The sequence below is a fragment of the Phocoena phocoena genome, chromosome 10 (assembly GCF_963924675.1).
Source record: "Phocoena phocoena chromosome 10, mPhoPho1.1, whole genome shotgun sequence".
Classification (NCBI taxonomy): Eukaryota; Metazoa; Chordata; class Mammalia; order Artiodactyla; family Phocoenidae; genus Phocoena; species Phocoena phocoena.
The window spans coordinates 36,236,555-36,263,647 of record NC_089228.1 but is presented as its reverse complement, the minus strand read 5'-3'; the positions used below and the strand labels follow the sequence as shown (position 1 = coordinate 36,263,647).

General features: G+C 53.0%; 2 protein-coding genes across 2 annotated transcripts in view; one reads left to right on the top strand and one right to left on the bottom strand.

Moving 5' to 3' along the window:
* Positions 1-339: 339 nt before the first annotated feature.
* On the bottom strand, positions 340-3,310 carry TNNC1 (troponin C1, slow skeletal and cardiac type). The gene is made up of 6 exons (XM_065885105.1): positions 3,261-3,310; positions 1,740-1,770; positions 1,387-1,533; positions 992-1,106; positions 630-766; positions 340-547 (listed from the first exon to the last, which is right to left on the bottom strand). Exons 1-6 carry the CDS (start codon positions 3,282-3,284, stop codon positions 516-518), a joined length of 486 nt encoding a protein of 161 aa, XP_065741177.1. The 5' UTR covers positions 3,285-3,310; the 3' UTR covers positions 340-515.
* Positions 3,311-4,884: 1,574 nt separating this feature from the next.
* The window catches only part of NISCH (nischarin), a 43,312-nt gene continuing 21,103 nt past the window's right edge, over positions 4,885-27,093 (top strand). The window contains exons 1-13 of the mRNA XM_065884921.1: positions 4,885-4,980; positions 7,161-7,244; positions 7,930-8,112; positions 15,738-15,786; positions 16,800-16,963; positions 17,340-17,435; positions 18,739-18,834; positions 20,045-20,197; positions 21,219-21,287; positions 21,798-21,983; positions 22,138-22,266; positions 23,427-23,540; positions 23,885-23,996. Of these exons, the coding sequence (XP_065740993.1) occupies positions 4,885-4,980; positions 7,161-7,244; positions 7,930-8,112; positions 15,738-15,786; positions 16,800-16,963; positions 17,340-17,435; positions 18,739-18,834; positions 20,045-20,197; positions 21,219-21,287; positions 21,798-21,983; positions 22,138-22,266; positions 23,427-23,540; positions 23,885-23,996 (1,531 nt within the window). The remainder of the gene's footprint in view (positions 4,981-7,160; positions 7,245-7,929; positions 8,113-15,737; positions 15,787-16,799; positions 16,964-17,339; positions 17,436-18,738; positions 18,835-20,044; positions 20,198-21,218; positions 21,288-21,797; positions 21,984-22,137; positions 22,267-23,426; positions 23,541-23,884; positions 23,997-27,093) is intronic.

Here is a 27,093-nt window from a genome sequence, read left to right as displayed (position 1 = left end):
CTGGTGCTGAGTGATTGCCCTCTCCAAGTATAGGACCCCTCAGCTGCCAACTGGCTGACTAAAGCCATGGCCCCCAGGAGCCTGTGAAATGCAGATACCTGGGCCACGACAGACTCCAGGTGTGGAATTGCTGGAGACGGGGCCTGGGTACCAGCAGTTATAGAAAGGAGCCAGGTGGGTATGGAGCATGGTAGTCTCTGATCTAACCTAACCCCTCCTGCAGAAGATGGGGTGCAAGGGTGGTTAGAGCACAGATTCTGGGACAGGGACAGAAATGGTCAGGGCAGGAATCCACCCTAGTGAAGATTAGGGAATGAAAGCCAGACACCAGGCCTCCAGGGAGCAGGGCTTTATTTGAATTCCCTAGGACAGGGCTGGGGGAGGTAGTCAGGGAGGGCCCGTGGTCAAGGACACACCCAAGTTCACATCCTGGGGACCCTAGCCCCCTGCCCCTAACCCCAGGGCCCGGCTGGAGTTGGAAGTTGGCACAGGCAGCTCTGGGAGAAGGTCGGTGTCTACTCCACCCCCTTCATGAATTCCAGGAACTCTGTGAGAGAGGGGCAGGCATAGGTCAGAGGTCGGGGCTGGGCAGGGCATGGGCACTGGGGATTCAGCACACCCCTACTGACCGTCATAGTCAATGCGGCCATCGTTGTTCTTGTCACCATCCTTCATGAGCTCCTCAATGTCGTCCTCTGTGATGGTCTCACCCGTAGCCTGAAGCATGATCTTCAGCTCCTCCAGGTCGATGTAGCCGTCAGCGTTTCTGCCAGTTGGGTGAGGGGGGCCTCAGAGTCCATGGTAGGGGCAGGGGGAGGGGAAGAAGCAGCCCTGCCCAAGACCCCAGGAAGTAAGGAAGAGCCACTGGGAGATGGGGCATCCCATCCCTCATTGCACAGAACGGGAGACTGAGGCCTCGAGGTCACAAGACTGTCCCCCTCTGCCCAGTTCCACTAGGGTCAGGGGCAGAGGTCAAGGGTCACACACTCACTTGTCAAACATGCGGAAGAGGTCAGAAAGCTCCTCCTCAGACTTTCCTTTGCTGTCATCCTTCATGCACCGAACCATCATGACCAAGAACTCATCAAAGTCCACTGTGCCGCTGCCTGGGGGGGTGGGCAGCACAGCCGTTGGAGAGCAACGGTCAGAATGGCTGGCACTGCCCTTGACACTAGACCCCACTGTTCTCACTGCATCCTCGTAGCAACTCTGTGAGACAAGTGTGGTCATTGTGCCCATTTTATAGATGATATGGCCAAGGCTCAGAGAGGCTAAACAGCTCCTTTAAGGGCACAGAGTAATAAGTGGCAGAGCCAGGATGCAGGTCCCCAGAGAGTTGGGGGCACTATGGGTCCGGGGCGGGGGCAGGGGGGCAAAGGGGCTCACCATCCTCATCCACCTCGTCAATCATCTCCTGCAGCTCCTCAGGTGTGGGGTTCTGCCCCAGCATCCTCATCACTTTGCCCAGCTCCTTGGTGCTGATGCAGCCATCCTCAGCGCCCAGCACGAAGATGTCAAAGGCTGCCTTGAACTCTGTGTCCAATAGGAGGGGAGGGGAAACAGAGCAGCCGGGGCTCAGCAGCCAAGAACCTGGAAGGCCAGACCCCTAGGGCCCCCTGCTAACCTGCCCACTTCCCTCTGAGACCTCTGAGGTCACAGGGAGAGGGACCCCAGCCTCTGGCCTCATGCTCCCCCAGCCCGGCTCTGCTGTTCCCCCACATGCGTGTTGGGGTACTCACCATTTTTCTGCTCTTCTGTCAGCTGCTCTACCTAGAGAGGAAAAGAGGTCTCAGGATCCAGGCTCAGGCCTTAACTGCTGTCGAGGAAACCAACCCATTCCACAGGTGGGAAGACTGAAACCCGGAAGAGGCAGGCCATTCCCAGGTCACAGAGTAGAGGCCTCAGTTCTCCCTCCTAGCCCCCAGAATCCTGAGGTGACCCAGCTGGCCTCACTGAGACTGGGCTCAGGGCCAGGGTGACAGGTGGGCACCCCCTCCAGGACTAAGGTGACCCTGAGTAACAATAGTCAGTGACCACTCAACGCCCTTTCGCCCCCACCCCCCACCGAAACCCAAGCTGGGTGGCCTGAGAGACAGCTGTCCCTCAGGTTGGGACAATAAAACCAGTGTGGGGGTGGGCAAAGCCACCCACTGTAACCTGACCGGGGTGGCCACTGGGCTATTTTTAACAGGGGACAAAGTTAAACCTGGTGATTGTTCTGGGGACTCTGGCATGCAGGGGTGGGGCAGCATTATCTGGCCCCCTGGCCTGCTGGTGCCTCAGGAGCCAAAATTAGTCCCTGGCTCTGCCAGGCCTTGTATGGGCACAGGGTGGAGGGCTGGTGTCCCCCTCCCAGCTCCACGGACTCCTGCAGGATAGGCAGGGGCACCCCCATAGCCAGCCATAGCCCTTCCCTGCCCAGGAATGGGGCCACATTTCCCAGGGCTAAGGGAGGGGTTCCCTTTTGGACAGCTGTCTGTGTCAGATGCCCTTGTCTCTGCGCTGGGGGTAGGTCAGCAACACGCCCCATCCCGAGATAGAATAGCATCTGAAGCCCCTCAGTGGCCCCAGCAGGGACTTGGGGTGACCTGACCACCCCCTAGCCCTTACCCCTGGCTAAGCCACTGAGCCCTGAGCCTGCCAGGCCAGATGCGGGCTGGGGCCCCAGTGCTCTGCTCCTTCTTCCCAGTCACTCCCTGCCTGCCCCAAACTTCAAAGCCCCTTCTTCAGCTCAGGATTCTGGCTCTGCAGCCCCCTTCTCACAACCCCTGTCCCACCCTCCACAGCATCTTCAGCCAGTCAAGGGACTGGAGGGGGTGGGGGATTGGGAGTGTGTGAGAAGCAGAATGTGAGGGACAGAGATGGGGGGCAGGGAAACAGCGACAGAGCCTCAGAGGAAGAGCCTGGGAGGAACAAAGAGACAGAAAGAGACTGGGAAAGTGACCAGAGACACAAACGCAGAGAGATGTGGCTGGGAGACAATGACACAGACTATAGATGTCTGGAGACAGGTCTAGACTTGTTGCAAAAGCTTCGACATCCTCTTCCACCACCCTGCACCGCTCCCACAGACCCTAAACTCACCCCTTCCACACCCGGGAACACCAGACCCACAGTCCCCTTGAAGGCCTGGGCTGAAAGTATGTGGGTCCTCTCCTGGGTCCCCACCACCTCCTGGGGGTGACCTTGCACCCCATCCCGAGCTGAATGAGCCCCCAGTGCGCCAACCCACCCCAGCCCTGCCCAGACCCATCCCTCACCGCAGCCTTGTAGATGTCATCCATACTGGCGGCTCACAGGGCAGGCTGCTGGGGTTGCCAGCAGCCCTGGGCTTAAATAGCCCTGCCCCATCTCATTCCCCGCCCAGCCCACCCCTGCCTGCAGTATCCTCCACTCCCTCCCCCCCGGCTCTGGTGATCTCACACTGGCCTGAGTCCTGTGTCCTCTGCCCAGGGCAAGGAGCCGATGAAGGGCTACAAGGACCAGGTCTCTTTTCCTCTGTCCCCCATTCCCCCAGGGGACTCTCTGGAAAGGTTTTAATGAGTGAAAACGTGAGCCCAGGACAGGACAGGAGCTCCAGTGTCGTGGGCCTCAGGCCAGGCCCCTATACACATTAGCTCAACTCCCATCCAACCAGGGGGGTGGGTGAGGCTCCTGGGGGGGTGGAGACTTGCTCAACGTCTGTCTGACTTGGTAGCTCCTGCCTTAAGTTAAACCTCTCTGGAGTAGGGGCAGCAGTATACAAGAAGAGGCTGGGAGTGTAGGACCGGGCCAAGAGAAGCCTCGAATGCCAAGCTCAGAGTATGGTGCTGTGGAACTGGTGGAGAAGGAAGGCACTGACCTACCTCAGCAGAGTGTGGTCTGGAGCCCTTCTGCCAAGGGTGCCAGAGGAGCCATGCCCAAGACCTCTCATCTCCCCAGGGAGAAAAGTACTAGCTCTAGGCTTGACTGCACTCAATCAGTCATTCAACAAATATTGATACACCAACAGATGCCCCATCTGTGTAAGACTCTCCCCCTCCAGTTCCGTTACCACCTCTCTTTTCTAGACCTGGGTCTTCCCCTGAGTTAGGGCTGCTTCTCTGTGCTTCCCCTTTCCAGTACTGTAATTCCTGGGTCCAGGATCAGGCTGTTGCCCCCTCATTTTGAGCTCTGGTAGGACTCCATCTGGGGGTCTTGTGCCAGATGGCCAGCACATATCCCTTCCTTCCACCTAACACTTCACCTCCTTCACACAGAGCCTACACCAGTTCCCTGCCCTGCCTGACATGCATTGCATGGATTAACCCACTCAATTCACTAGAAACCCATGTGACAGAGATCTCCGAGTCGGAGAGGTTAAGAAATAGCCCAGAGTTATTCTGTCCCGCTCGGGCTCCAGGCACAGATCAGATCTTCTCTCTCAACCCTCTCGTGCCCTCCAGGGAATAAGCCCAAGAGCCAGGTGAGATGTGGTTACTGTCTCTTATCTGGAGAGGGAAACTGAGGCCAGGCGTGGCAGTGACTTGCTTCGGGTAGCCTGGAAGGTGCGGGGCCATCGCACCTCCCTTCCTGGGCACCTAGCGGCAGTGCCCAGAGCAGTCCCCGCATAGGCCCTCAGCTTCTCCCACGCCGCAAAGAGCGCGGCAGGCGGCGCCACGCAGGTACCGGTTACGCAAGAGGACAGTCCCCGGCGTCCTGCGCACGCGCGCCGCTGGCGGCTGCTGTCAATTACGCGCGAAGGGGGGAGTGGGGCGGGGGCGCGAGAAGGCGGCGGGGCCAAGATGGCTGTACGGCGCTCGGCGGGGGCGGGGGGCGGCGGGGGCCTGGGGGCGGTGGGACGCTGACCCCGCCCCCTGCTGCTGCCAGTCTGCACCGGGCGGCGGCGGCTACCGAGGCCGGAACATGGCGGCGGTGGCGCGCAGCTTTGGTCCCGAGCGGGAGGCCGAGCCGGCCAAGGAGGCGCGCGTCGTGGGCTCTGAGCTCGTGGACACGTATACGGTGTGCTGGGGGCTTGGGCGCCCGAACTGGGGGTGACGGCTAGAACCCGGAGCCTGAGTCGGGGGTGTTGGGGAGGGCGTCTGAGCCCCGCAACTGGGGAGCTGGGGGTAGGCGGGCTGCGATTTTGAGGAGGGGGCCTGGGATGGCGGAATCTGGGGAAGGGGCCTGGGCCGCGCAGCTCCGGAAAGAGGGTCTTTGGGTGGGGCCCAGGGAGGGGGCTTGGGAAGGGTACGCGTTTAGAAAAGGAGGCTAGGGTTGAGGAGAATCAGGGGATAAAGGGGGTCTGCGGAAGAGGGGAGTCAGGTTGAGGCGGAGGCCCCTCTAGATCCTCTAGGCCTGGAGGGGCGCCGGCCTGGGAGGACGTGACAGGGTGTCCCGGAGGAGGGGGATTAAGGAGTGGGGGATTTGATGGATGGAATCAGGGGAAAGGGTCAGGGCGCTGCAGGCTGTGAAGAAGTAGAGGGGGCGGGGCCTTGATTTGGGGGAGCCTAGGGGTTGCAGTTGAGATTTGCTCAAAAAGTAAAGGAGGGATCTGGGGCCTTCGCGCTGAGGCAGAGACAAGAATGGGGGAGGGGTGGGGCGCAGACACCGGGAACTGAGGGGGTGGCTCAGGGCTGAGAGGCCGAGACCCAGGAACCTTAGGGCTCTTCGTGGCTTTAGAGTGTGCGGGAGAGTTGGGGCAGCGTACCGCCCACGCACGCTTCAAGGCTGTGGGGGAGATGGAGGACAGAAAATGGGGGCAGTTGCGGACTGTGAAGGAGTTGGAGGCCCTCCGGGGTCTGGATGGGGTTGGGCACCAGGCCTGTGGGCCTCGGAGGCTGCCTAGCAGGGGCTGGCCCCAAGGTGCGGGTATCCTGAGCACCTCCCAGCCTCCTGTCCTTTGTTCTCGGAGGGTGGGGGGGGGCTTTGGCCCTGCCTTCACCCCACCTCCTTGGCCCTCATCCTAACCCTCCTCCTGAGGGTCATTTTTCTGGCTCTTTCTCCTTTCCTGGGCGGGAAGAGGGGGAGGGAAGCTGCCCGGCTGTGGAGAGGGGCTGGGGGCAGACCCTGGAGCAACAGGCCGGCCCTGGAGAAATGGCTGCTCCTCCAGGGAGGCTTCAGCAGAGTTGATTATTTTCTCCTCCCCCTTCCCTGCGTCCTTCAGAGAGGGGCGGGACCTTAGGACCAGGGGGCCTCATCCAGGTGAGGGTTGAGGTCTCTGAGCTGTTGGCTGGTTGGCCGTCACACGTGCACTGCATGTAGCTGGAGGGTTGCTCCAAAAAGCCTCCGCATTGCACAGGGCTGAGTCCCTCCTGTGAATGGGTGTGGGGGGAGGTGGTGATCCAGGCGGACTGGACGGTACCTTTTCGTGTCCTTTTGTCCGGGTATGCTGGTTTGAGTATTATTAACACACCTACCTTTGGTTGAACGCTTGCTATATGTCAGGACCTTTACAAAGCATTTGGCGTGCATTACCTTTGATTCTTAAACCTAGCAGATTTTAAGCTGGAGGAACTGAGGCTCGGGACAACTTAAGGCTCCCAGTCACTTATATAAGTGACATAAATAACCCATAGCCAGGAAATGGCAGAACCAGATTTTGAACACAGGTCTTCCTTGACTATACGGCCTGTTCCCTTCTGATGGGGCTTAATTGTCCATCACTGCTTCCCCCCGCCACCCCCCCCCATCAGCTTCTTAGTGCCTTGACTCCTGGCTCAGCAGCAGAAATCACAGCTCTGAAGCAGCTGAAATCGTTGGAAAAGGACTTGATTCTAGGATACAGTCAGGGCACCTGGGAAAGAATTACAGCAGAAAAGCTGGTCCTGCCAAACCTGACCCTGTTTTGCCTCTCTTAGAAGGAATGGCCTTCCTTTCCTGCAGCTCAGGTTGGATTGGGCTTTGACTTACATGAGGCTGGAGTTAAAAAACTAAAAAGATGGCTTGATATGATAGCCACCTTTTCTGTTTCTCACTGTTGGATAGAGCTCAGACTTATCCCATGTGCCTGCCAGATCCAGTGCTAGGGCCGTGGAGGAGAGGGGGCCTTGCTGCTCGTAAGGGTCAGGTACAGAAGCTGGTGGGGAAGAGCAGCTTAACTTTGGCTTGGGGGGGTCTGGGTGTGCTACAGCTATCGTTAAGGGTAGGGTGGCACTTTCCTTACTGACGGCTGGGCAAGGGCTATCGGTTTTTCCTTTTAGGTTTACATCATCCAGGTCACTGATGGCGGCCATGAGTGGACAGTCAAGCACCGCTACAGCGACTTCCATGACCTACATGAAAAGGTAACCCTTGAGAGCTGGGGTCCTGTGTCTCAGGGCTTGGGGGCTTTTAGGCCAAGCTCCCATTGTGCCTGTTTTAGGGCAAAACAGGCTCTGTGCCAGTTACATTAATAAACTGGTTTGCTAATGTAACTGGCAAAAAAACTGGTGGATTCTGGGAGTTCAACCCTTGCATAAGATAGTGTGCAAGGAGCATATTTGAACTTTAGTTTTAAGATTGTCAGTTGTAGCTTGGATGTGAGATGCCGGGACAGTTTCCCGGGGAGGGAACAGGCTTGAACTTGTTCCATCTGACTATACCTATTCCAGAACCTATGCTTTAATATCTGACTGTGATTCCATTTCTTCCTTTGCGTTTGGAGAGAGCTGCCTTTCTCTGGGTCATTTGCAGCACAAGTATTTTGTTCTGGTTTGGAGAAGATGGTGGTTTTAGGGACCTTGAGGTATTATTTTCCTAAATGTCTCCAAAGCCTCCAGATGGAACTCCTCATCTGAAATTGTATTGGTATTTCTAGTGCTAATTAAACTTGAGGCCAAATCCCAGGTGCAGCAGTTTGATCATTAATTCTGGTACTACTGCCAGGAGGGGCTGTGGAAGTCATAATAAGCACCTGCCCTCAGGCTGGTTGCCTTGGCCTTGCAGTTACAGAACCTCTTGGTCTGTGGTTGACATTATGTTTGCTTACAGCTCGTCGCAGAGAGGAAGATCGATAAAAGTTTGCTTCCGCCCAAAAAGATAATTGGGAAAAACTCCAGGAGCTTGGTGGAAAAGAGGGAGAAGGATCTGGAGGTCTACCTCCAGACACTCCTGGCCACTTTCCCTGACGTGGCCCCCAGAGTGCTGGCCCACTTCTTGCATTTTCACTTCTACGTAAGTTCCTCTTGGGTTTTCTCCTTTGCCTACAAGCCCACAGCCACCAAAACTCCAGGCAGCAAACCCTTGTAGACCTCAGCTTTGAGGAGAGGTGGGCTGGAGCTGGAGCCTGAGGTTAGAAGATGGAGGAGCGTCCTGGTGGGGTTGGGGTACGGACAGAAGCATGTGCATCAACGGATTTGCCTTAAATTAGACTATCGGCTGTGGCCACGGAGCGGTTTTTCTCCACCACAAGGCATTCTGTTTAGCATAAATGGCCTTTGGGTTTTTGAGCTACCTTCCGTCCAAATGGATGGGGTTAGATTAGAAACAGCTGACACTCGGCATTGACTGTTGTTGAGTTGTTGGTTCCCAGCGCAAAACTAATTAAGGGATCAGTCTGTGTTGGCAGAATATTGCCATCTTAGGGCATCGTCAGAGTCCAGGATGCCGAGTGAGAGTAGGTGGCTTCCTCCAGTGGGACTGTATGTCTCAGAGCAGCTCTGTACCCCCTTCTGGATGGAGGAACAACTGTCATGGGCTGCTGGTGACAGGATGAGTTGTCAAAATTCAAGGAGGGAAGTTTGGTGCAGTATGAAACCAAAATGTTAAAAAGCTAGCAATTTCATTTCTGAGAATTTATTCTAAGGGAAAATACTGGGCGATTGAGAAAAGGATATGGGTACAAAGATAGTCATTCCAGGATTATAACGAAATATTGAAGACAGTCAAAAGCCCAGCAGAAGGCTACATTAAAAAAAAAAAATTAAAGGGTGCAACCATGTAATTGGATATTATGCTGCTAGAAAAATGACGGTGTAGCTGTGGATTTGTAGGAAAACAAATATATTACTGTATGAAAAGAGGCCAGAAAACGGTATTAGGGTATGGTCCCATTTTCATTAAAAATAAAAAGCTTGTATGAATATATTTGTCTAGGAAAATTCTAGAAGGTTATACATCAAAATACTAGGAGTCTTTGGGTGATAGATTTTTGGATAATTCACATTTAATTGTTTTCTCTTTGTGTGATGAAGATAGGGGGAATAAACTCCCTTTTCCTTTTCAGGCTTGCCTTTTAGGAAGGGACCTGTGGGTTGTGGTCTTAAAGGCCCAAACTTATTTAAACAATAACTGTCTTGAGCTATTTTCAGAGTAAGACAGCTGAACCTTTCTTGAAGTGTTAGAGCCTGGGAATTTGGTAATAGCACTAGCAATGGGCCTCTTGGCTTGGAGAGGCCATGTGGAAAAAAGGGTGGCATTTATAGATGGGAGATATATATGTATATATATCTTCGGATTTTGTTTGGCATATACCAGTAATGTATGTGGTTAGCAGTAGTTTCCTGTTATAGCCTTTTTTTTTTTTTTTTTTGCATTTTCTTTCCTTATGTGAAAAGAAATGTCCATTCCTTATGCGAGTCTTTCAGATAAACTTAACTGGTTAGTATTTTAAGAAATGCTGTAATTTAAGAAAGCTTTGTTTGGCTATTTAGGTTTAAAACTTGATAAGCAGCCCTTTGAAAATATAATTCATTGCTTAAGACCTGGGCCTTTGAGGAGGTCTCCTGGATACCTCTGAGCATGGAAAGGCCTGGACTGCTCTTTTGAGATAGGTTTGCCTGAGATAGGCCTGGGACCTTGCCCCACATCTGTGGTTCTGGTTTGAGGCATGCTCTACTGCTTGGAGCAGTTCGAACGTATTTGAAATAACAGTTATCAAAAGGGCCACTTGGTTATATACATCCAAGGTTTTAAAAAGTGATTGGTCCATCATTAAACTGAATCAAAGTTTCTCAGCTGTGGCACTGTTGACATTTTGGGCTGGACGATTGTTGTGGCAGCTCCTCTGTGCATTGTTGAGCAGCATCTCTGGTCTCTGCCCACTAGATGCCAGTAGCGTCCCCTCCCCCCACCCACCAAGTTGTAACAACCAAAAATGTCTCCACTGGTTGCCAAATACTGCCTGAGGGGCAAATTGCACCTGATTGAGAATCACTAGATTAGATCTTCAAATGACTTTGAACAAAACAGGGTCCAAAAGATTTGTCAGCCTTTTTTATAGGCTGGAAGCCCTTAGGGAGTGTTTCTGATGACCTTTGCCCCATCAATGTCCTCTCTGAAATTGTTCCCAATGTGCTCCACCTCTTGTGGGGCTGACAGTGGTCAGGGTGGACCCAGGGAACCCTGTTTGGCTGAGGTGTGGATTTAAAAATTTGAGATATAATTCACATACCATAAAATTCACTCTTTTAAAGTGTTCAAGTCCCTGGTTCTTAGTATATTAACAGAGTTGTGCATCTATCACTACTATCTAATCGCAGAACATTCATCACCCCAAAAAGAAACCATGTACCCATCAGTAGTCACTAACGTACTTTCATAATGTATGGATTTGCATATTCTGGACGTTTCATATAAATGGAATCATACAATATGTGACTTTGTGACTGGCTTCTTTCACTTAGCATAGTGTTCTCAAGGTCCATTCATATTGTAGCATAAATCAGTACATCAGTCCTTTTATGGCTGAGTAATATTCTATTGCTTGGAGACACCACAGTTTGTCCATTTATCAGTTAATGGTTTAGCTGGTTTCCACTTTTTAGCTTTTGTGAATAAGGCTGCTATGAGCATTCATATATGCTTTTGTATAGAGCTATATTTTTATTTTTCTCAGGTATATACTAGGAGTAGAATTGTTGGATTATATGGTAACTGTTTAACTGTTTGAGGAACTGCCAAATTTTCTTCCGTAGTGGCTGCACCATTTTACATTTCCACCAGCAATGTGTAGGTTCTTATGTCCCCACACCCCTGCCAACACTTGTTACTGTCCACTTTTTTGGTAGCCATCCTCATGGGTTTAAAGTGGTATCTCATGATGGTTTTGATTTGCATTTGGCTAATAACTAATAATATCGAGCTTCTTTTCATATGCTTATTGGTTATTTGCATATCTCCTTTGGAGAAATGTATTTAAATTCTTTGCACTTCAAAAAATTACGTTATTTTTGTTGTTGAGTTGTAGGAGTTCTTTACATATTCTGGATGGATATTAGACCCTTATCAGAAATATGATATGCAAATATTTCCTCTCATTGTGTGGTTTGTCTTCATTTTCCTGATAGTATTCTTTGAAACACAAAAGTTTTAGATTTTGATGAAGTTTATCCATTTTTCCCCTCTGGTCGCTTGTGGTTTTGGTATCGTATCTAAGAAACCATTGCCTAATCCAAGGTCACAAAGAGTTACAACTGTGTTTTTCTTCTAAGAGTTTTATAGTTTTAGCTCTTGTATTTAGGTCTTTTAACCATTTTGAGTGAATTTTTGTACATGCTGTGAGGTTGGGGTGTGGTGTGAGGTTGGTAGTGTGAATTTTAATGTCAAGGAAGGAAAGCACCACTTCTCTCCCCAGCCAACTGAGATGGGGTGTCCAGAGGCCAGTGCAGCCCTGTGTTGCAGTGAGAGGGCACACCTCATCCCTGGCCTACGGCTGGGCTCTCTCCCTCCATATAACTCTGCCCTAGTGTTCCTGCACCCTCAGGGACAGACCTCATCCCAGAGCCCCTAGAGCAGAGGGCTTCAAATTCAGTAAAGTGGAATCCCACGGAGAATTTCAGCACACACCTCTTTGGGGCAGGATGTCTGACAGGCAGGCAGAGTTGAGTTTGTCTCCCAGCCCTGCTGCTTCCTGACAGTTTATTCCAAGGCAGTCATTTTAACCCCTGTGTCCCAGTTCCTCTTGTGAGCTGGAGAGTGATGATCCTGGGCTCTTGAGGATTGCAGGAGAACATGAGGTGAAGGTGAATGACCGAGAAGAGCGATGGGCCCTTGGCAGGGGCTCACCGGATCCCAGCCAGTGCCAGCTCTCCTAGTTAGGAAAGGCAGTCACTTCTTGTCAACGGTGGTATTTATATCATTTTCTCACTTTAAAACCCTTTGGCTAGGGCTTCCCTGGTGGCGCGGTGGTTGAGAATCTGCCTGCCGATGCAGGGGACACGGGTTCGTGCCCGGGTCCGGGAAGATCCCACATGCCGCGGAACGGCTGCACCCGTGGGCCATGGCCGCTGAGCCTGCGCGTCCGGAGCCTGCGCTCCGCAACGGGAGAGGCCACAACAGTGAGAGGCCTGCGTACTGCAAAAAAATAAATACATAAATAAAACCAGTTAGCTAGAACAAAGCCACTTTTTGAAATTTGAAATCAGGAGATAGGATAAAACTGTTACCAACCTAAAGGCAGCCTTTGGTGATTTGTTTTACTTGCAAAACACAGAGGCTGTAAGTGATAACACATCTTTGCAACTTAGTTACAGTCTTGGAACTCTCCTCAGCCAAAGCTTAGGCTTGAATCTATCCATCAGGAATTTTTACGCACCTAATATACCTGACTTTTGCTAGCATGCCTCACAGGCGTGAAATAAATTATAAAAGGACTCCCAGCCCTTAGTGTGTGTGCGTAAACCACACAGTGATGTGTAATTGAGTCCCCTGTTAATGTCCCACTGACACGCACTCTGTGCTCCAGCCTGTGTCAGGTAGGAGTGTCAGGCTGGACTGGGGTTATTCATTGAGTAGGGTCTGCGCTTCGGTGGGCAGTGGGTCGTGGGGTTCTGCATGCACAGACATGCTCAGTCAGAGCGGTAGTCGCCGAGCAGCAGCCTAACAGTCCATGGTGCGTTTGTGTGCAGCTCACACTGTTGCCCAAGGTTGCAAACCAGCATGTGACCTGGCAGGTGGCTGATTGATTGGTCTGTAACACGTTTGGAGGTGGCTATTATAGTTTTTAAACATAGCTAATTTTTTTTAATTGAAAAAAAACTGAAGTATAAAGAATGTCCTTTTTTTTTTTTTAAATGCATTTCAGTTCAGACATTTGTGGGACACTGAAGCACTTCAAGTCCCTTCAGCAGGATTGGGTGGGGTGTGGGTGGGGTTACCTGTTCCCACAGGTGACCTCTGAGCAGAATCTACAGGAGCTTAGACTGGGGCCCACTGTCCCCCCACCCCCCCATTTTCTCCTGGCAAGGGGCTGCTCACCTTTGCACACAAGGCCACAGTTCAGCCAGAGCACCCCAAGGAGGCAGAGAACATGCTTCTTTGAAGAGACCTGTGCTCTAGATTTGTGGGCTGAGGCATTTCTTTGTTCCTTTTTGATTAAGGGTCTCCCAAGGTGAAGAAGATCAGCCTGGGAAACTAAGTAGATAGTGTTGCCACAGGGCACAGTTCCTCTGGCCCAAGAGCAGGGAAAGAAATTGTTACATAGTCTGCTTTTTAGATTGTTCAGAAGTGGAAACATGTTCTTTGCTTAGCATGAGCCCTTGGCTCTCACTGTCTCTGGGCTTTCTGTGTCTTCTGGAAATCCCAGCAGGGCTGGTGTTGACGGCAGCTGCCTGGAGAAGTGTAACTTTGAGGGTGAGGGTTGTTGGGCACTAAGGGTGGACAGGGAACCCTCTTCCCCACGGGAGACCTTCTAGGAGCCCAGTGTCAGTAAGGGGCTGGAGAGGCTGGGCAGCTGCTCTTGGGGATTGGAGGTGGGTGCGGATCAGGCCTCTGGGAGCCGCTCAGGAATCTGTATCTTTTTTATTTTTGTGGTACGTGGGCCTCTCACTGCTGTGGCCTCTCCCGTTGCGGAGCACAGGCTCCGGACGCGCAGGCTCAGCGGCCATGGCTCATGGGCCTAGCCGCTCTGCGGCATGTGGGATCTTCCGGGGCTGGGGCACGAACCCATGTCCCCTGCATTGGCAGGCGGACTCTCAACCACTGCGCCACCAGGGAAGCCCAGGAATCTGTATCTTTTAAGGCTGTCCAGGCGTTCTGACTACAGGCAGGATGGGGAGGTCCTGATCTGAAGACAGGGCTTGGTTCTCAAAGGTGGAGGTAGAGAAATGAGCCTTTAGGTCATTCCTAGGTCTTACTGATCTTCGGTTCTTCACAGCAGCCAAGGAAAAGGTAACTGAGTTGTTGCGAGAGAGTGAAGTTGAACTTCGGAGTGAACTGATGCCTTCTCCTCTCACTGGCTGGAGCCTCTCCTGCTCAGAGCCTGCTCTGCCCCTCTGGTGGCCATTTTACATTTGACCCTGTGTCTTGCCAGACTGAGCTCCTTAACGCTGGAGCTGTGTTTGCTCATTTTTCTCCCTTTGGCTTTTTGTTCATGTGTGAGAATAAGGGGAAGTTATTCTCATATTATATATAAATTGAATTTCAAGCAGATGAAATAAACACGTTTTATTTTTAACAAATAAAATACTAAAAGGAGAAATTAGGGGAATGTTTTATAATCTTGAGGCGGGGGAAGAGGTTCCAGAAATGACAAAGGAAAAGAATCACAGGTTTAAAAACATGAACTTGACAAACCTCTCTCTGTCAGGAGAAACAGGGTGAGTGTAGGTAAAAGGCATACACAGACAGGAAGAAGATATTTGTAGCACATAAACAACATGTAAAGTATCCTCTATGTATAAAAGGTAAGGAAGAGATGAGCAACCAAGAGAAAAACAGGAAAAGGACATCGTGTCTCCTGCAACCTGGTACCTTTTGAGTCCGGTAAACATGTGAATTGCTTGTCCTGGTGGCAGAGGTGTTCCTGTGAGTTACAAAGGCGATTGTGCAGCCTCCATCTGGACCTGTTTATGAAAGTCCGTTTGGCTGCCATCTGTCGATTAGTTACAGTTCTTACCTGCAGGATGTGGGGCTGCGGGCCCCAGGGCCCTGCCAACCCCACGGCTACACCACTGAAATGCTGAGGCAATTGGTTGTGAACAGAGAGGATTCAAGACCAAGTGCTTGGGAGTGGGGCTTTGCTAGTTTCTAGCCATGTAAAATGGAGAACTACAGCACCTGTCCATCTCAGTTTGCTTACCTGTGAAACAGGATTCCAAATAAGGGCCTCCTGGCCTAGGGCATTGGGAGGACTGAGCCAACCTCTGGGTGGGGAGTGCTCAAGCCATCGCCTGGTGTGAATTAGGACCCCAGCATGTTAGCTGTTTACTATGACTGAAGACTTGTCCTTGTCGTGCCTCCTTTATCCCTTCACTCTAAAAGGAAATCCTTTCATGCCTCTTTCTCATGACCCTGGGCTGAGTGGTGCTGTTGCAGGGCTTGCAGGGACGGGCACAGGAAGAGAGCGGGCGCTTGCTCTTTCCTAAGATACGTGTGGGACATGAATGTCAGTAGAAATGGTCCCTCTCAGGCAGGGTTAGCTCTGGGAGGCCCTTTTTCCCAGCAGGGTGATGGGAGCCTCTTTTCGAGAAGAAACAGGACTCTCTCTCTACCATGCGTCTCCTAGGAATCCCCCAGGGCCAGTATGGGGAGCTGCTGGCTTCCCAGCCAGCTCTTGACATGGCCAAGCTTTGCAGCCTCCCGGGCCTGGTGTTCTCAGCCAGTGCCTGAGTGGCCTTGGAGTTGCAGTGTTAGTCTATCCGGTTCTCCTTTGGAGGAGACATTTCAAATGTCCCTTTAGCTGGAAATATTGTTTACCTTTCTGAGCTCTTTGATTCATTTTAGTTTATTCTCTCCATTTTGTTTTACTTTCTGGAAAGCTGGCATTGCAACAGCAGAGGGGGTTGATAGCAGGGAATGTGCAAATCCCAGTGACTGGGAGCAGGTGGATTTCCTGACTGTGGGTTTTGTTTTCTCTGCAGGAGATTAATGGCATCACCGCAGCACTGGCTGAGGAGCTCTTTGAAAAAGGTATATGGCCAGGGGTCCTTGAAATACTGGGTGCAACTTGCCCAGCCATGTTAGGCAGCCAGGGGCCCTGGGTGGCACAGAACTCCGTCAGTTGCTCTGTGCCAAGTGAGTCCTAACCAGGGCCCACCTCCCTGGGGTTGCCCAAATCCCTGGACCTTGTCCACAGCCAGGCCTGCCCACCTACCTGTTCTGCAGGTCTGAGGAGCTGTATTCTTCACCTTAGGACCCCCGGGTCCCTGTGTCGGGGGCCAGTCCCAGGCTCAGGATCTATTCCAGGGCCTTATGGTGGAATTCTGGAAGGTGGGTGGCATGCTGCCCTTTGCACCGGGTCTGTCCTTACCTAAAAAGATTCCGATGGCAAACAGAAGCTGACTTAGCGTCGCGGCCCTGCCAGAGAGCACAGTAACGGTAGCTAAGATGTAAAGAGTGCTTGTGGTCTAGCTTTGTGTTTGTATCTTACTGCCTCCCTCCAGGAGGGCCAGAGAAGGACATTGAGGATAAGAGGCCCAGTTAGTCAGGCAGGTAACATGGTTGGAAGGTACATGGTTGGAAGAAGCAAAACGAGGACCAAATGCCAGTCTGTCTGGCTTGGCTCAGAACCCCCTCCTGCTCTCAGGCCCTGTACTGTGCTGGTACCTTAGGCCTCACCTAACCTTAAGACGTCTGCATCTTGGAGGTTGCAGCGTGGGCCCAATGCCCACAATGCTGCCTGCATCAGCTTTCTCCTGGCCCAGTGCCTCAGATTTTTAACTCAGGGAGGTTCCCCAGCTGCAAATTCCTGTGGCTCTTCCCTCCTTTGTAATCACGTGTCCTGGGTCTCCCCTGCATGCAGTCAGCTCAGGAGGGGGGCCGCTCCTGCATTTTCAGGACCATGGCTTCCTCCTGACTCGGTGCATCTAATGGGTGCTGGCCAAGTGCTTGTCCACTGTTGGCCAGGTGTACCGGTGCCCTGGCCACACAGTGGGGATGGGGCTGGGGCTCAGTGCTCACCCCTCGGGCTATGGCTGTTGCAGGAGAACAGCTCCTGGGGGCCGGCGAGGTCTTTGCCATCAGGCCCCTGCAGCTGTACGCGGTCACCGAGCAGCTGCAGCAGGGAAAGCCCACGTGCGCCAGCGGGGATGCCAAGACTGACCTGGGGCACATCCTGGACTTCACCTGTCGCCTTAAGTACCTTAAGGTAAAGATGGGGCAGCTTGGTCGGGGAGAGCTACTCAGTCGTGGGCATGCATCTCCTAGCCTGGCAGTATGTGTGTGTGGAGACTCCGTGGGCCCTGAGGGAAGGAAGGCTGCATTTGGTGATCTTGGCACTGTGCTTTCAGCTGTGAGCACCAGGGGGCAGTCGTGAACCAATGGCCCCTCGCTTTAAACGTCCGCTTTAGCCTGCTTTGTTGACCGTGGAAGTGGTGAGTGGGAGTACATGCCCAGCCTGCCTCTCACAGCCAGGCGAAGCTTCGAGTGCGGTTTGGTAGTTGCTGTAGCACCGCCCTGTGAACATGGATGGGAAGTGGTTGTTACAGCAGCATCTCTAATTCAAGCCATTTATTTGGCTGTAGGTTTCTGGCACAGAAGGACCTTTTGGGACCAGCAACATTCAGGAGCAGCTTCTGCCTTTTGATCTGTCAATATTCAAGTCTCTTCATCAGGTGGAGGTAAGTAAGGCCCAGGGCCCCTGGAATGCAGGCGGGGCTGAGGCCTGTGCAGGATGGTCTTGCATTCTGACCATCCTATCTTTGGCTATGGAGTGTTCCCAATGTTGGGTGTCTGGATTTCATTGTCAGGCACTGTTACTTTTGTGTTTGTCAGTATGTGGCAGATTCCATTTAGGTAAGTTAGGCCCATCTGAAGGCGGAGAAAGAGGGGCTTCTGCTATTCTTGGCTGGTCTGCATGTTCCCACCCCTGCAGCATTTGGACAGGATGGAGCACTAGTGCCCAGCTCCTTCTGGGCTTCCTCATTGTGCGAGTTGAGGTGCTGGGAAGCCATCCTGAGGGTCAGGCAGAGCCAATTCCAAGTCTTTGTCTCCCAAGGCAGATCAGCAGAGGGTTTGGAGGGTCCTCTGCTCTCTGGCATGCCTACACCTAACAAGAAATACTTTGCATTACTCACTGCTAAACTCCTGGGTTCACAATGCCAATTTTGTTACCACTTTTTAAATAAATGAGAGGGGACTCAGTAATGGATAATAAAAAATTTCTCATCTCAGCAATGAGAAATCAATGCTTTTGTGTTCAGCCCTGTGCCCCATGTCTGATGTTCACTCCTTGATGGAATCTTCTCAACCATGTGAAGTGGGCACTTGTATTCCCATTTTACAGTTGAGGAAACTGAGGCTTAGGGAGGTAAGGAAGTTTGGCCAGGATCACACAGTTAACGAGGGGGAAGCTGGGATCTGAGTTCAGCTGAGTCTGACTCTGCAATGTGCTGCAATTGTCTCAGAGACCTTGAGGGCCATTCCCTTGATGGGCATTTGTGCCTCGATCAGCATAGGTGAGTGGGGCTGGGAAGTGAGAGGGGTGCCTGGCTGGGCAGGCTGAGGCTCCGCCGGGCGGGGTGTGTAGCACTTGGGCAGGTGGCTTGAGGGAGGGTGCTTTGGCCTGTACCCCTCCCTCCTCCTGCAGGGCTGCTGAGGCCAGTGAAGTGAGGCTGGTGAAGTCATCGGCTCTCCACCTCTGGTGTCCCTGGCCCTCACTTTGTGTCCAGCTGCCAAGCCCCAAGCAGCCCTTCAGAGAAAATGGAGTTCATGGTTCATTATCTCATAAGCTACTTCCGAGAATGTTTAGTTAACACTAAAAATTGAGGAAAGGAGAGACTTAAGGTTTAAGTCACCGCCTGTCTCGAAGGATTCGGGGTCACCGATGGTTGTGCTCCTTTTGTGTGTGGGTGAACACCCACTTCCCGGGACTTCTGATGGAGCAGTGATGCCGTTTCTGAGACGTAGCTGTTCTTGTTCCAGATAAGTCACTGTGATGCCAAGCGCATCCGGGGGCTGGTCGCGTCCAAGCCCACCTTGGCCACGATGAGTGTCCGCTTCTCAGCAACTTCCATGAAGGTAAGTGCAACCTGTTACCGCCCAGGGTGCTGTCTGAGGGGCAGGGTACTGCACTGTGGTCTTCCCATGGAGGATCATGCGAACTCTGCTGCCATCTGTCAGGAGCCAGAAGCCAGACTTTCTCTGGTCAGCCGCACACTCATGTGGGACCTCCCAGTGCTCGACGGTCCCTGGGACGCTTCAGTCCAAAATCAACACTGTTAAACGAGAGATTTTAAGGAACTGGGTAACCCCTCCCCATGGAAAAAGCCACTGTTTTTTTAATAACCAAATTGTTTAGCAGCGACGAGTGTCAGAACAATTATTACGTGGACTGATAGAAATGTTTCTCTAAACATAAAAAGCCTTGGTGTGGCACTCGTTCGTATCTTGTTCTCAGTGGACTTGAGTAGACAGGCCAAGTTGTGTATGCTGGGCCCTGTTGTTTGTATGTGAGTGACACAAATATGCAAACTGAGAGTGTAAGAGATCTCTCTCTTTATGGGTTGCATCTTAGTAATGTTAAAATTCTTCTAGAAAGAAACACTGTGGCACTTTTAGAACTTAGAGTGTCTGATCAAGATTTGGGTTTGGTGAAAAGTCTTTGTCTTGAGGCTACTGGCTGAAAGGAGGAGGCTTGTGTCAGGCAGCCTTGCCCCTCTGGGAGGCACTCCCTGCTGCCTGGCTCAAGGAGCCCAAGATGATCCATTGAAAGAGGAGAGGTCTTATCAAAGGGCACCAGAAATCGAAACGAGGAGGCCTGCCTGCCTCCCTCCCCGTGGATGGTGCCCTTATGCTCTGTGCTGCTCCCCTGTCTCAGGTCTGCTGGATTTTACCTTGTAAAGTAATGGTTAAAGGGCCTACTGTCCACCATGGGGACCACAGTGCCAGCTTGTAAAGCACAGTTGCCTGGGAACACTGCAAATTCTGACCTTCAGTCTCTGAGATTTAAGCCAGAAAAGGCATCACCGTATAACGAGGCTCTTGCGAGCTGGAAAAGCATTTGCTCAAGTAGGGCCAGAACATATTCCAAGTGGCTGTTATGTTTCTGAACTCTTCGGTTATTTCACAATCATTTCAAGGCATATGAACCAAAAGCCCCATTTTAATGCAAGTTCACTTCCACATACTAAATATGCTCCAGCCCTTCCTGAAATTTTGCAACGATTGTGTTCCCAGTCAGTGTTGCATGAGGGCCCACGTGTGGTGCTCACCAGATGTTCTTACACAGGAAGTCCTCGTTCCTGAAGCCTCAGAATTTGATGAGTGGGAACCAGCAGGCGCAGCCCTGGAGGGCACTGTGACTGCCATCATCCCCATGTGGCAGGCGCTGACCGCTCTGGACTTGAGTCACAACAGCATCTCTGAGATCGATGAGTCTGTGGTACGCTCTCCACGGCCTGACCAGACCCTGGGGTTGGATATTTAACCTGGCTTTTTCTAGAAGGACCACCGAAAACCTGTACCCAGCACTCTGTACATTGCCTGTAATTTTTAAGTTAATTTCAAAATTGGGTTATTTAAACGAGGTGAGGAGTGCTTAGAGCCAAATGAAGTGTATTAATTGCATGTACATTTGATAGAACAGAAACACAGTCAGTGGTGAAATTTATTCCCAAGGAGTGTAGCAGAAAAATCAGTCTATAGGTTCCAGGGACTTCCCTGGTGGTCCAGTGGTTAAGAATCTGCACTTCCACTGCAGGGAGCACGGGTTTGATCCCTGGTCAGGGAACTAAGATCCCGCATGCCGCGTGGCACAGCCAAAAAAAAGAAAGGTTCCAGATGTGCCCATGTAAGAGTGACATCCAGATGGTACTTGGGCAGTAGGACTGTGATTCCTGTACTTGTGCCTCTCAGTGGGTGTGGGTAGAGTTGAAGGACGCACCTCCTTCTGTCTGCAACCTTGCCATTTGTCTCTTTTTTTTTTTTTTTTTTTTTGCGGTACGCGGGCCTCTCACTGCTGTGGCCTCTCCCGTTGTGGAGCACAGGCTCCGGACGCACAGGCTCCAGACGCGCAGGCTCAGCGGCCATGGCTCATGGGCCTAGCCGCTCCGCGGCATGTGGGATCTTCCCGGACCGGGGCACGAACCCGTGTCCCCTGCATCAGCAGGCGGACTCTCAACCACTGCGCCACCAGGGAAGCCCCATTTGTCATTTTTACAAGCCAAGTGTTCCGTAAAAACAGTGGGTCGTGCTCAGCACTGGAGTCCCTGTGTTCTGTGTTCCTGAGGACGTGTTTCTGGGTGGGCACTAGGAGGTGTCACGTCAGGGGCCCCGCACAGATGGCCAGCCCAGGAGTCTGTGGTCGGGAGGAAGCCTCCCAGGTTGTCTGTCCACCATGTCCAGGGGCCATGTGGGGTCCAGCTTCCTAGGATAACGTCATGTGTTATCTTTTCTTTCACAAGAAACTGATTCCAAAGATTGAGTTCCTGGACCTGAGTCACAATGGAGTGCTGGTCGTGGACAATCTGCAGGTAATTTGTGTCTTTGGAGACCATTATTGCCTGCAGGCTTCTCACAAGGTCCCATTCTCCTGAGATGCAGCCTTGGCAGTTTGGCCGTACTCTGGGGTTTCTCTCATGGGTCCTCGAAAGGTGTCTGCATGCACCAGAGGTTTATAAAGGCAGGAGCTGCTGCCCTTCCCTTTGGGTCCCAATGATGCACACTGAGCGTTTGTTGCTCTAGTTCCCCCAAATTAGAAAAGATGTGTAAATACAAATCGAGCGTGATGAAGATGATGTGCCTCCATTGTGAAGATGGACAGTCTCATTTTCAAAGCCCGTGCCTACCCCGTGGGCCATGCTGCCCGTGCGGGGGATGCAGCTGGGCTGTAACCTGTGCAGGGAAGAGGGATTTCCCTTCGGAATAACTGTCAGAGGAACTGGTCATTTTAGGTTGGAAGGCCCATCACACCCTTAATGTCAGTCCCCTTTCTTTGGAGCCTTGACCTTAACCACTTTACTCTGTTCTCAATGCTGCCGTAGCACCTGTACAACCTCGTGCACCTGGACCTGTCCTACAACAAGCTCTCCTTCTTGGAAGGGGTTCACACCAAATTGGGGAACATCAAGACCCTGAACCTGGCAGGCAACCTCCTGGGGAGTCTGAGTGGCCTGCACAAGCTCTACTCCCTGGTCAACCTGGATCTCAGCGACAACAGAATCGAACAGGTGAGCTGTGCCCCAGAAGGGTCTTGGGGTCCTGGAGTGGCTGTGCCTTGGCGTTGATCGCTTTAGCGAGAATGGTGGGCTTCCTTTCTTTGACTGTCAAGTGTGTGGTCACCTTGCTGAAGTGTTAAAGAAGGGGCACGGGAATGCCTTGCAGATGGAGGAGGTCAGGAGCATCGGCAGCCTCCCGTGTCTGGAGCATGTGGCTCTGCTGAACAACCCTCTGAGCATCATCCCTGACTACCGGACCAAGGTGCTGGCTCAGTTTGGAGAGCGGGCCTCGGAGGTAAGCTGCTTGGGGAGGGGTCAGCTGGAGGTGGCATCCGCTTACGTATACTTGACGTCCTGACCCTGAGGGGCCTTTCAGATCTGGGCAGTCCGCTGCCTCCCCAGGAAAAGGTTTCCTCATGCATCTCCTCTTGGGGGCCACTGGCTGCCTTGCTTCCTCAGTGGGCTTCCCCTCACCTCTGTCAGAGCGTCAGGTTGGGGTGCTCCCCAGGAACCAACAGGCACAGCCTGAATGTGGAGGGACTGTCTTCAATTTGTTAAAAAGTAATGTTTATTGTAGACAGGGGTCAGGAATAAGATATCTGAAATAATTATATTTCCTGGACAACCTCTGGCCATAAAGTCTGACCATAAACCTGAAGGGATTGCCCACCTTGCCCAGTGTCACCCAGCCCATCTGCTGTCTGCCAAGTGGCCGCCTGCTGCCCTGCCAGCCCAACAGGTCCGCCTCCGGGTTCACCTGTCTCCTCAGCCTCAAGCAGGCTCCCTTCACTCTCCCCAAATCCCAGGCTGGAAGATACCTGGGAGTCTGTTTGCATCCTCCCCTCAACCTCTCCCATCTCTTTTCAGCCCCAAGTGCACCTTTCTCCACACTGTCACCAAGACAACATTCACAAGATGTCATCTCCTCCCCTCCCTGGCTCCCAGGCCCTTGGGACCTTCCCTCATTTGACCACACTGCTGCTCCCCACTGCCTGCCTGCCGGGCCACAGCTCCCTCCTGCACTTGCAGGTGGTGTCCCTGCCCTTCTGCCTGCTTCCCATGCCTTTGCCCTCCCAGTTCCCCAGCCCAGAGGCCCTCCCCTTGCTCTTTGCAGATCTGAGTTCCGCCATAATTGGAGGCTTAGTTCAAGGCACCAGCTTCCCCCCTCTCCCAGCCACCTCAGAGGCCTTCACAGTGGCCCCTGCAGCCCTTCCTTCCTTTCCTGGAGAGGGACTCCCAGAACTGGGCTAGGCAGTGTGGGACCTCCCTGGGCCACTCCAAGGAGCTCCCAGGTCGCTTCCATGGGTGGCGAGGAGCTCACCTCCCAACAGGCTGAGCCTCTGCAGCCTTCTGTGTCCTCACGGGGCCTGGCCCACCCCTCGGTGGGACCCTGCCATTCTGCTCCCTCCATGCTTGCCAGCACCTATGCTGATAGCCATTTTCTGGACACTGTAGGTCTGTCTGGACAACACAGTGACCACAGAGAAGGAGTTGGACACGGTGGAAGTGCTAAAAGCAATTCAGAAAGCCAAGGAGGTCAAGTCCAAATTAAGCAACCCCGAGAAGAAGGTGAGTCTTTGTGTGGGAGGTGGGAGGAGGGGTGGTGAGGAGCCAGCCGGGGAAGGAGCTGGCTTGCAGTGGAACTGGGCCAGGGAGCACTCCGGGTCATGCTGCACCCCCCGCACCCCAGGCTGCATGACCCTGGGCTTTCACGCCCCCTCTGTTCTCGTCTGTGAGATGGGGGTCACGATAGGACTTGGTGCATGGGGTTGCTGAGGGTTGGTTAAGATCTCTTTCCCTGTCACTGATGTTTGTGAGAGCCATGAGCTTCTCACATCTCAGGCTCTGCCAGGCTCTGTTCTCTTCTTCTGGATCTGTCTCCTCTCCCCGACTGACTCAGCACTTCTCCTCAGGTCAGTGAGGATTCTAGGCTGTCTGCTGCCCCGTGCGTCAGGCCCAGCAGTTCCCCTCCTTCTGTGGCTCCCACCTCTGCCTCCCTGCCCCAGCCCATCCTCTCCAACCAAGGTAATCGCCTGTGTATCTTTCTCCCTGGTAGAGCTGCACATGCCCTGCCTGGGCCCTGCCTGGGCCCCCAGCTGGGCTGGCGTTGGGGGAGAGATGCCGGCACCTGTTCCCTACATGGTTCAGATGCAGGGAGGGCGTGGTGCTGTCTTCACACCAGCTCCTCTCGGGGTGGCGCATGGCTGGGGGGGTGCCTGGCTGAGGTTTGCTAAGTGAGGACTCCCGATTGCTCTGACACACACATCCAGATCCTCTAGGGTACCACGGGGGTGTGCTCTTTGAACTGGCTGCTGGCCCATAAGGACCCCACTGGCCCACAGGCAGTGGGGGCAGACTGGCTCCTTGTTCATGGGAACCCAGGCCTGGTTACTTCCCTAAGTCGGGCACCCCGATACCTGCGTGGGGAGCGTGCCTCATTGCCATGGCCCTGGTGGTATGACCCAGCCCCAAACGCTGTGTTGGTGGGGCCCAGATGGGCTGTCTGTGAACCCATGGAAGACCAATCCCTTTCATCCACCCACTGTCTTAGCGTTTTCAAAGGGCTTTCACCTCTGAACCCAGGCATCCTCGGAGATGAGTGAGTGAAGCAGGTCCCATGAGTGTCTGCTGGCCCGGCCCCCACGGAAGAGGGGAGGGTGTGCCGTCCCGAGTGGAGCCGAGGCTCGGGGCACACAGGAAAGAACGCCGCCCACCCGGGCTCCTGGAGACGGAGAACTTGGTGTGAGGTCTTGGGAAAACAGTTTGACCCTATGTTTCAAGAGCCAGAAAAACGTTTCCACCCCTTGACCTGGTAACCCCATTGGTGGGGATTTTATCTTAGCGGGATAAGATAACAGGGAAGTGGGAGGTGAGATGCTCACTGCAGCACTGTTTATGCTAGCTAAACATGGGCCGTGATGGACGTCAGAGTGAGAGGGAGATTAAGCTGTGGTCCTCCAGGATACCCTGCAGCCATCACAGCCGAGGGGAAGGCTGGATAAGAAAGGAGAAGTGCTGGGTTGAGTCAGAGAGCCTGCGCAGGGCAGCGCACCGAGGTCACAGCCGTGGACGTGAGCCAGAGTGGATGGGGACGTTGGTGCTGGAGCAGTCGTCCGTTTGCTTTTGTAACACTCTTGACTGAGAAATTTCGGTTTTATTTTTTTACGTAAAAGGGGAGGGGGTTTGTATCACTGTGAACATGCTTTCCTGACTGTGTCTCCTGCCAAGGGGTCAGAGCCCTCCTCAGGCCCCCCGCCCCGAGCTGCCTGTCACAGCCCTGGGTGCCTGTGGGGGGACCGCATGGCTAGGCTCTGGGGCCAGGGCCCATCCTATTCTCAGTCAGCGTTTGTTGAGTCGGGGAATGAGTGAGCCGCAGGCGGTGAGGGAGGCGTCTGCCCCTACAGCCGTAGCTGCGGGCAGTGCCCCCTTTGGTGGCAAAGCCTCTGCACCAGCCAGGCCCAGGCCTCAGCCCCTTTCCTCGCTGCCCCCGCTCCTGGGGACACGCCACACAGTGGCGCACTGTAGTCTTCCCCCTTCCCGCTACTGGACCTTTAGACGTTGTCTCCAGATCTGCACCTCTTATAAATAAAACTGCAGTGGATGTCTCTGTGTGCACATCTCTTTCCTTTTGGTGAGAAACAACAAAGGTTGGGCCCCGTCTAAGCATTCTAATGTCCCCTGTCCCATTCTCTGAGTGGCCCTTTCTGACCACTTGTTTGTACAGACCACAGTCCAGGAAGGAAGCAGAAAGACTGTCCCTATCCACATTTCCTCAGTTGCAAACAGGGCTTGGGTGGGTAGTGACAGGAAAATGTTCTTTTTCTTGCTAATGTGGAGGAATCCGCAGAAGTTTGTGTTCAGCCACGTGCTATTGGACTTTGCCTGCCTGGGCGAGGATTTCTCCCTAGGTGGGGGAGCAGCTTTGTTCCCAGCCCAGTTCTGTAGAAGTGAACATACTTGTGAATAAACTGGGCCCCCGGGGGCCTGCCTGGAGGGGCGCTGTCCAGTAAACACCAGGCCTCTGGTCATCTCAGGAGCTGTTAGCCAGCTTGTTGGAGCCATGGAGGGTTGTGGCCACAGGGACTGATGTGCAAAATGACTGAGTTGATTCTCCATCCAGGTCCAGGGGCTGAGAGGAGGCCGTAGAGAAGGGGTTAGGAGTAGGCACCTGGGCTGGGTCACCTGAGTTTGCATCCCAGCTTTCTGGCTGTGGTCCCTCAAGCAACTTGTTGCCTCCCGAAGCTCTGTTTTCTCTACCCTACTTCATCGATTCTAAGATGCACACATTTCCACCTTGTGACTTCTCTGAAATTGAGATGCATCTTTCAGTCAGTGGCGTCTCATAGTTGCTGTCAGCCAGCTGGTATTCGTGATGGAGTTGTGTGAAAACCTTCCGTGGACACCTGCTGAGACCAAGATGGCGCCACATCTACGCATCTTAGATTTGATGAGCTGTGGTAAATAATGGGAGGCGTGCATGAGCTAATGCTGGGGAAACACTTAGCACTGCTTCTGGTCCATCAGAAGGGGTCAGTAGGGGCTTCCTACCTACGTCCTTTTAGGAGGGTTTCAAGATGACCAGGACAGTGCCCCTGAGGAACTTGGAGCCTCTTGGGAAGATGAGCTGTACCCCCAAGGGAGAACAGGGCAGAATGATTTGGGTCATTTGTGGAAGACAGAAGTCTGTCTAGAGCAGAGAGGACTTTGCAGTGGAGTTGTATGTGAGGTGAATGTCAAAGGATGGTAGGATCTGAGCATGTGAGGGAGGAGGGGGTGGATTCCAGGAGAGAGCAGCACGCTTCATGCCTGGCAGTGTGCCTGCTGCCCTTCCTGCCTGCGCACAGCTCCTGCTGCTTTGCCCTGGGGGGTGTCTGGGCTTGGGCCATCTGCCTGCCTAGCCCATGGGCAGAGGACCTGGGCCATTGTGAGTTGTCCTGACCCCAGCTAGCAGCAGAGCTGGACGAGGGCCTGTGACCTCTGGGGCTCTGAGTTCTCTGAGGCATTTTGTTGGGCTGTGGTGACTGGTGGTAAAGCCAGGCTATGGAGGCAAGCCCTGGGCTCCTCCAGGTTTCTGTGAAACTTGGAGTTGATGCCCAGCATTCATCCAATCAGCTGCATTTAG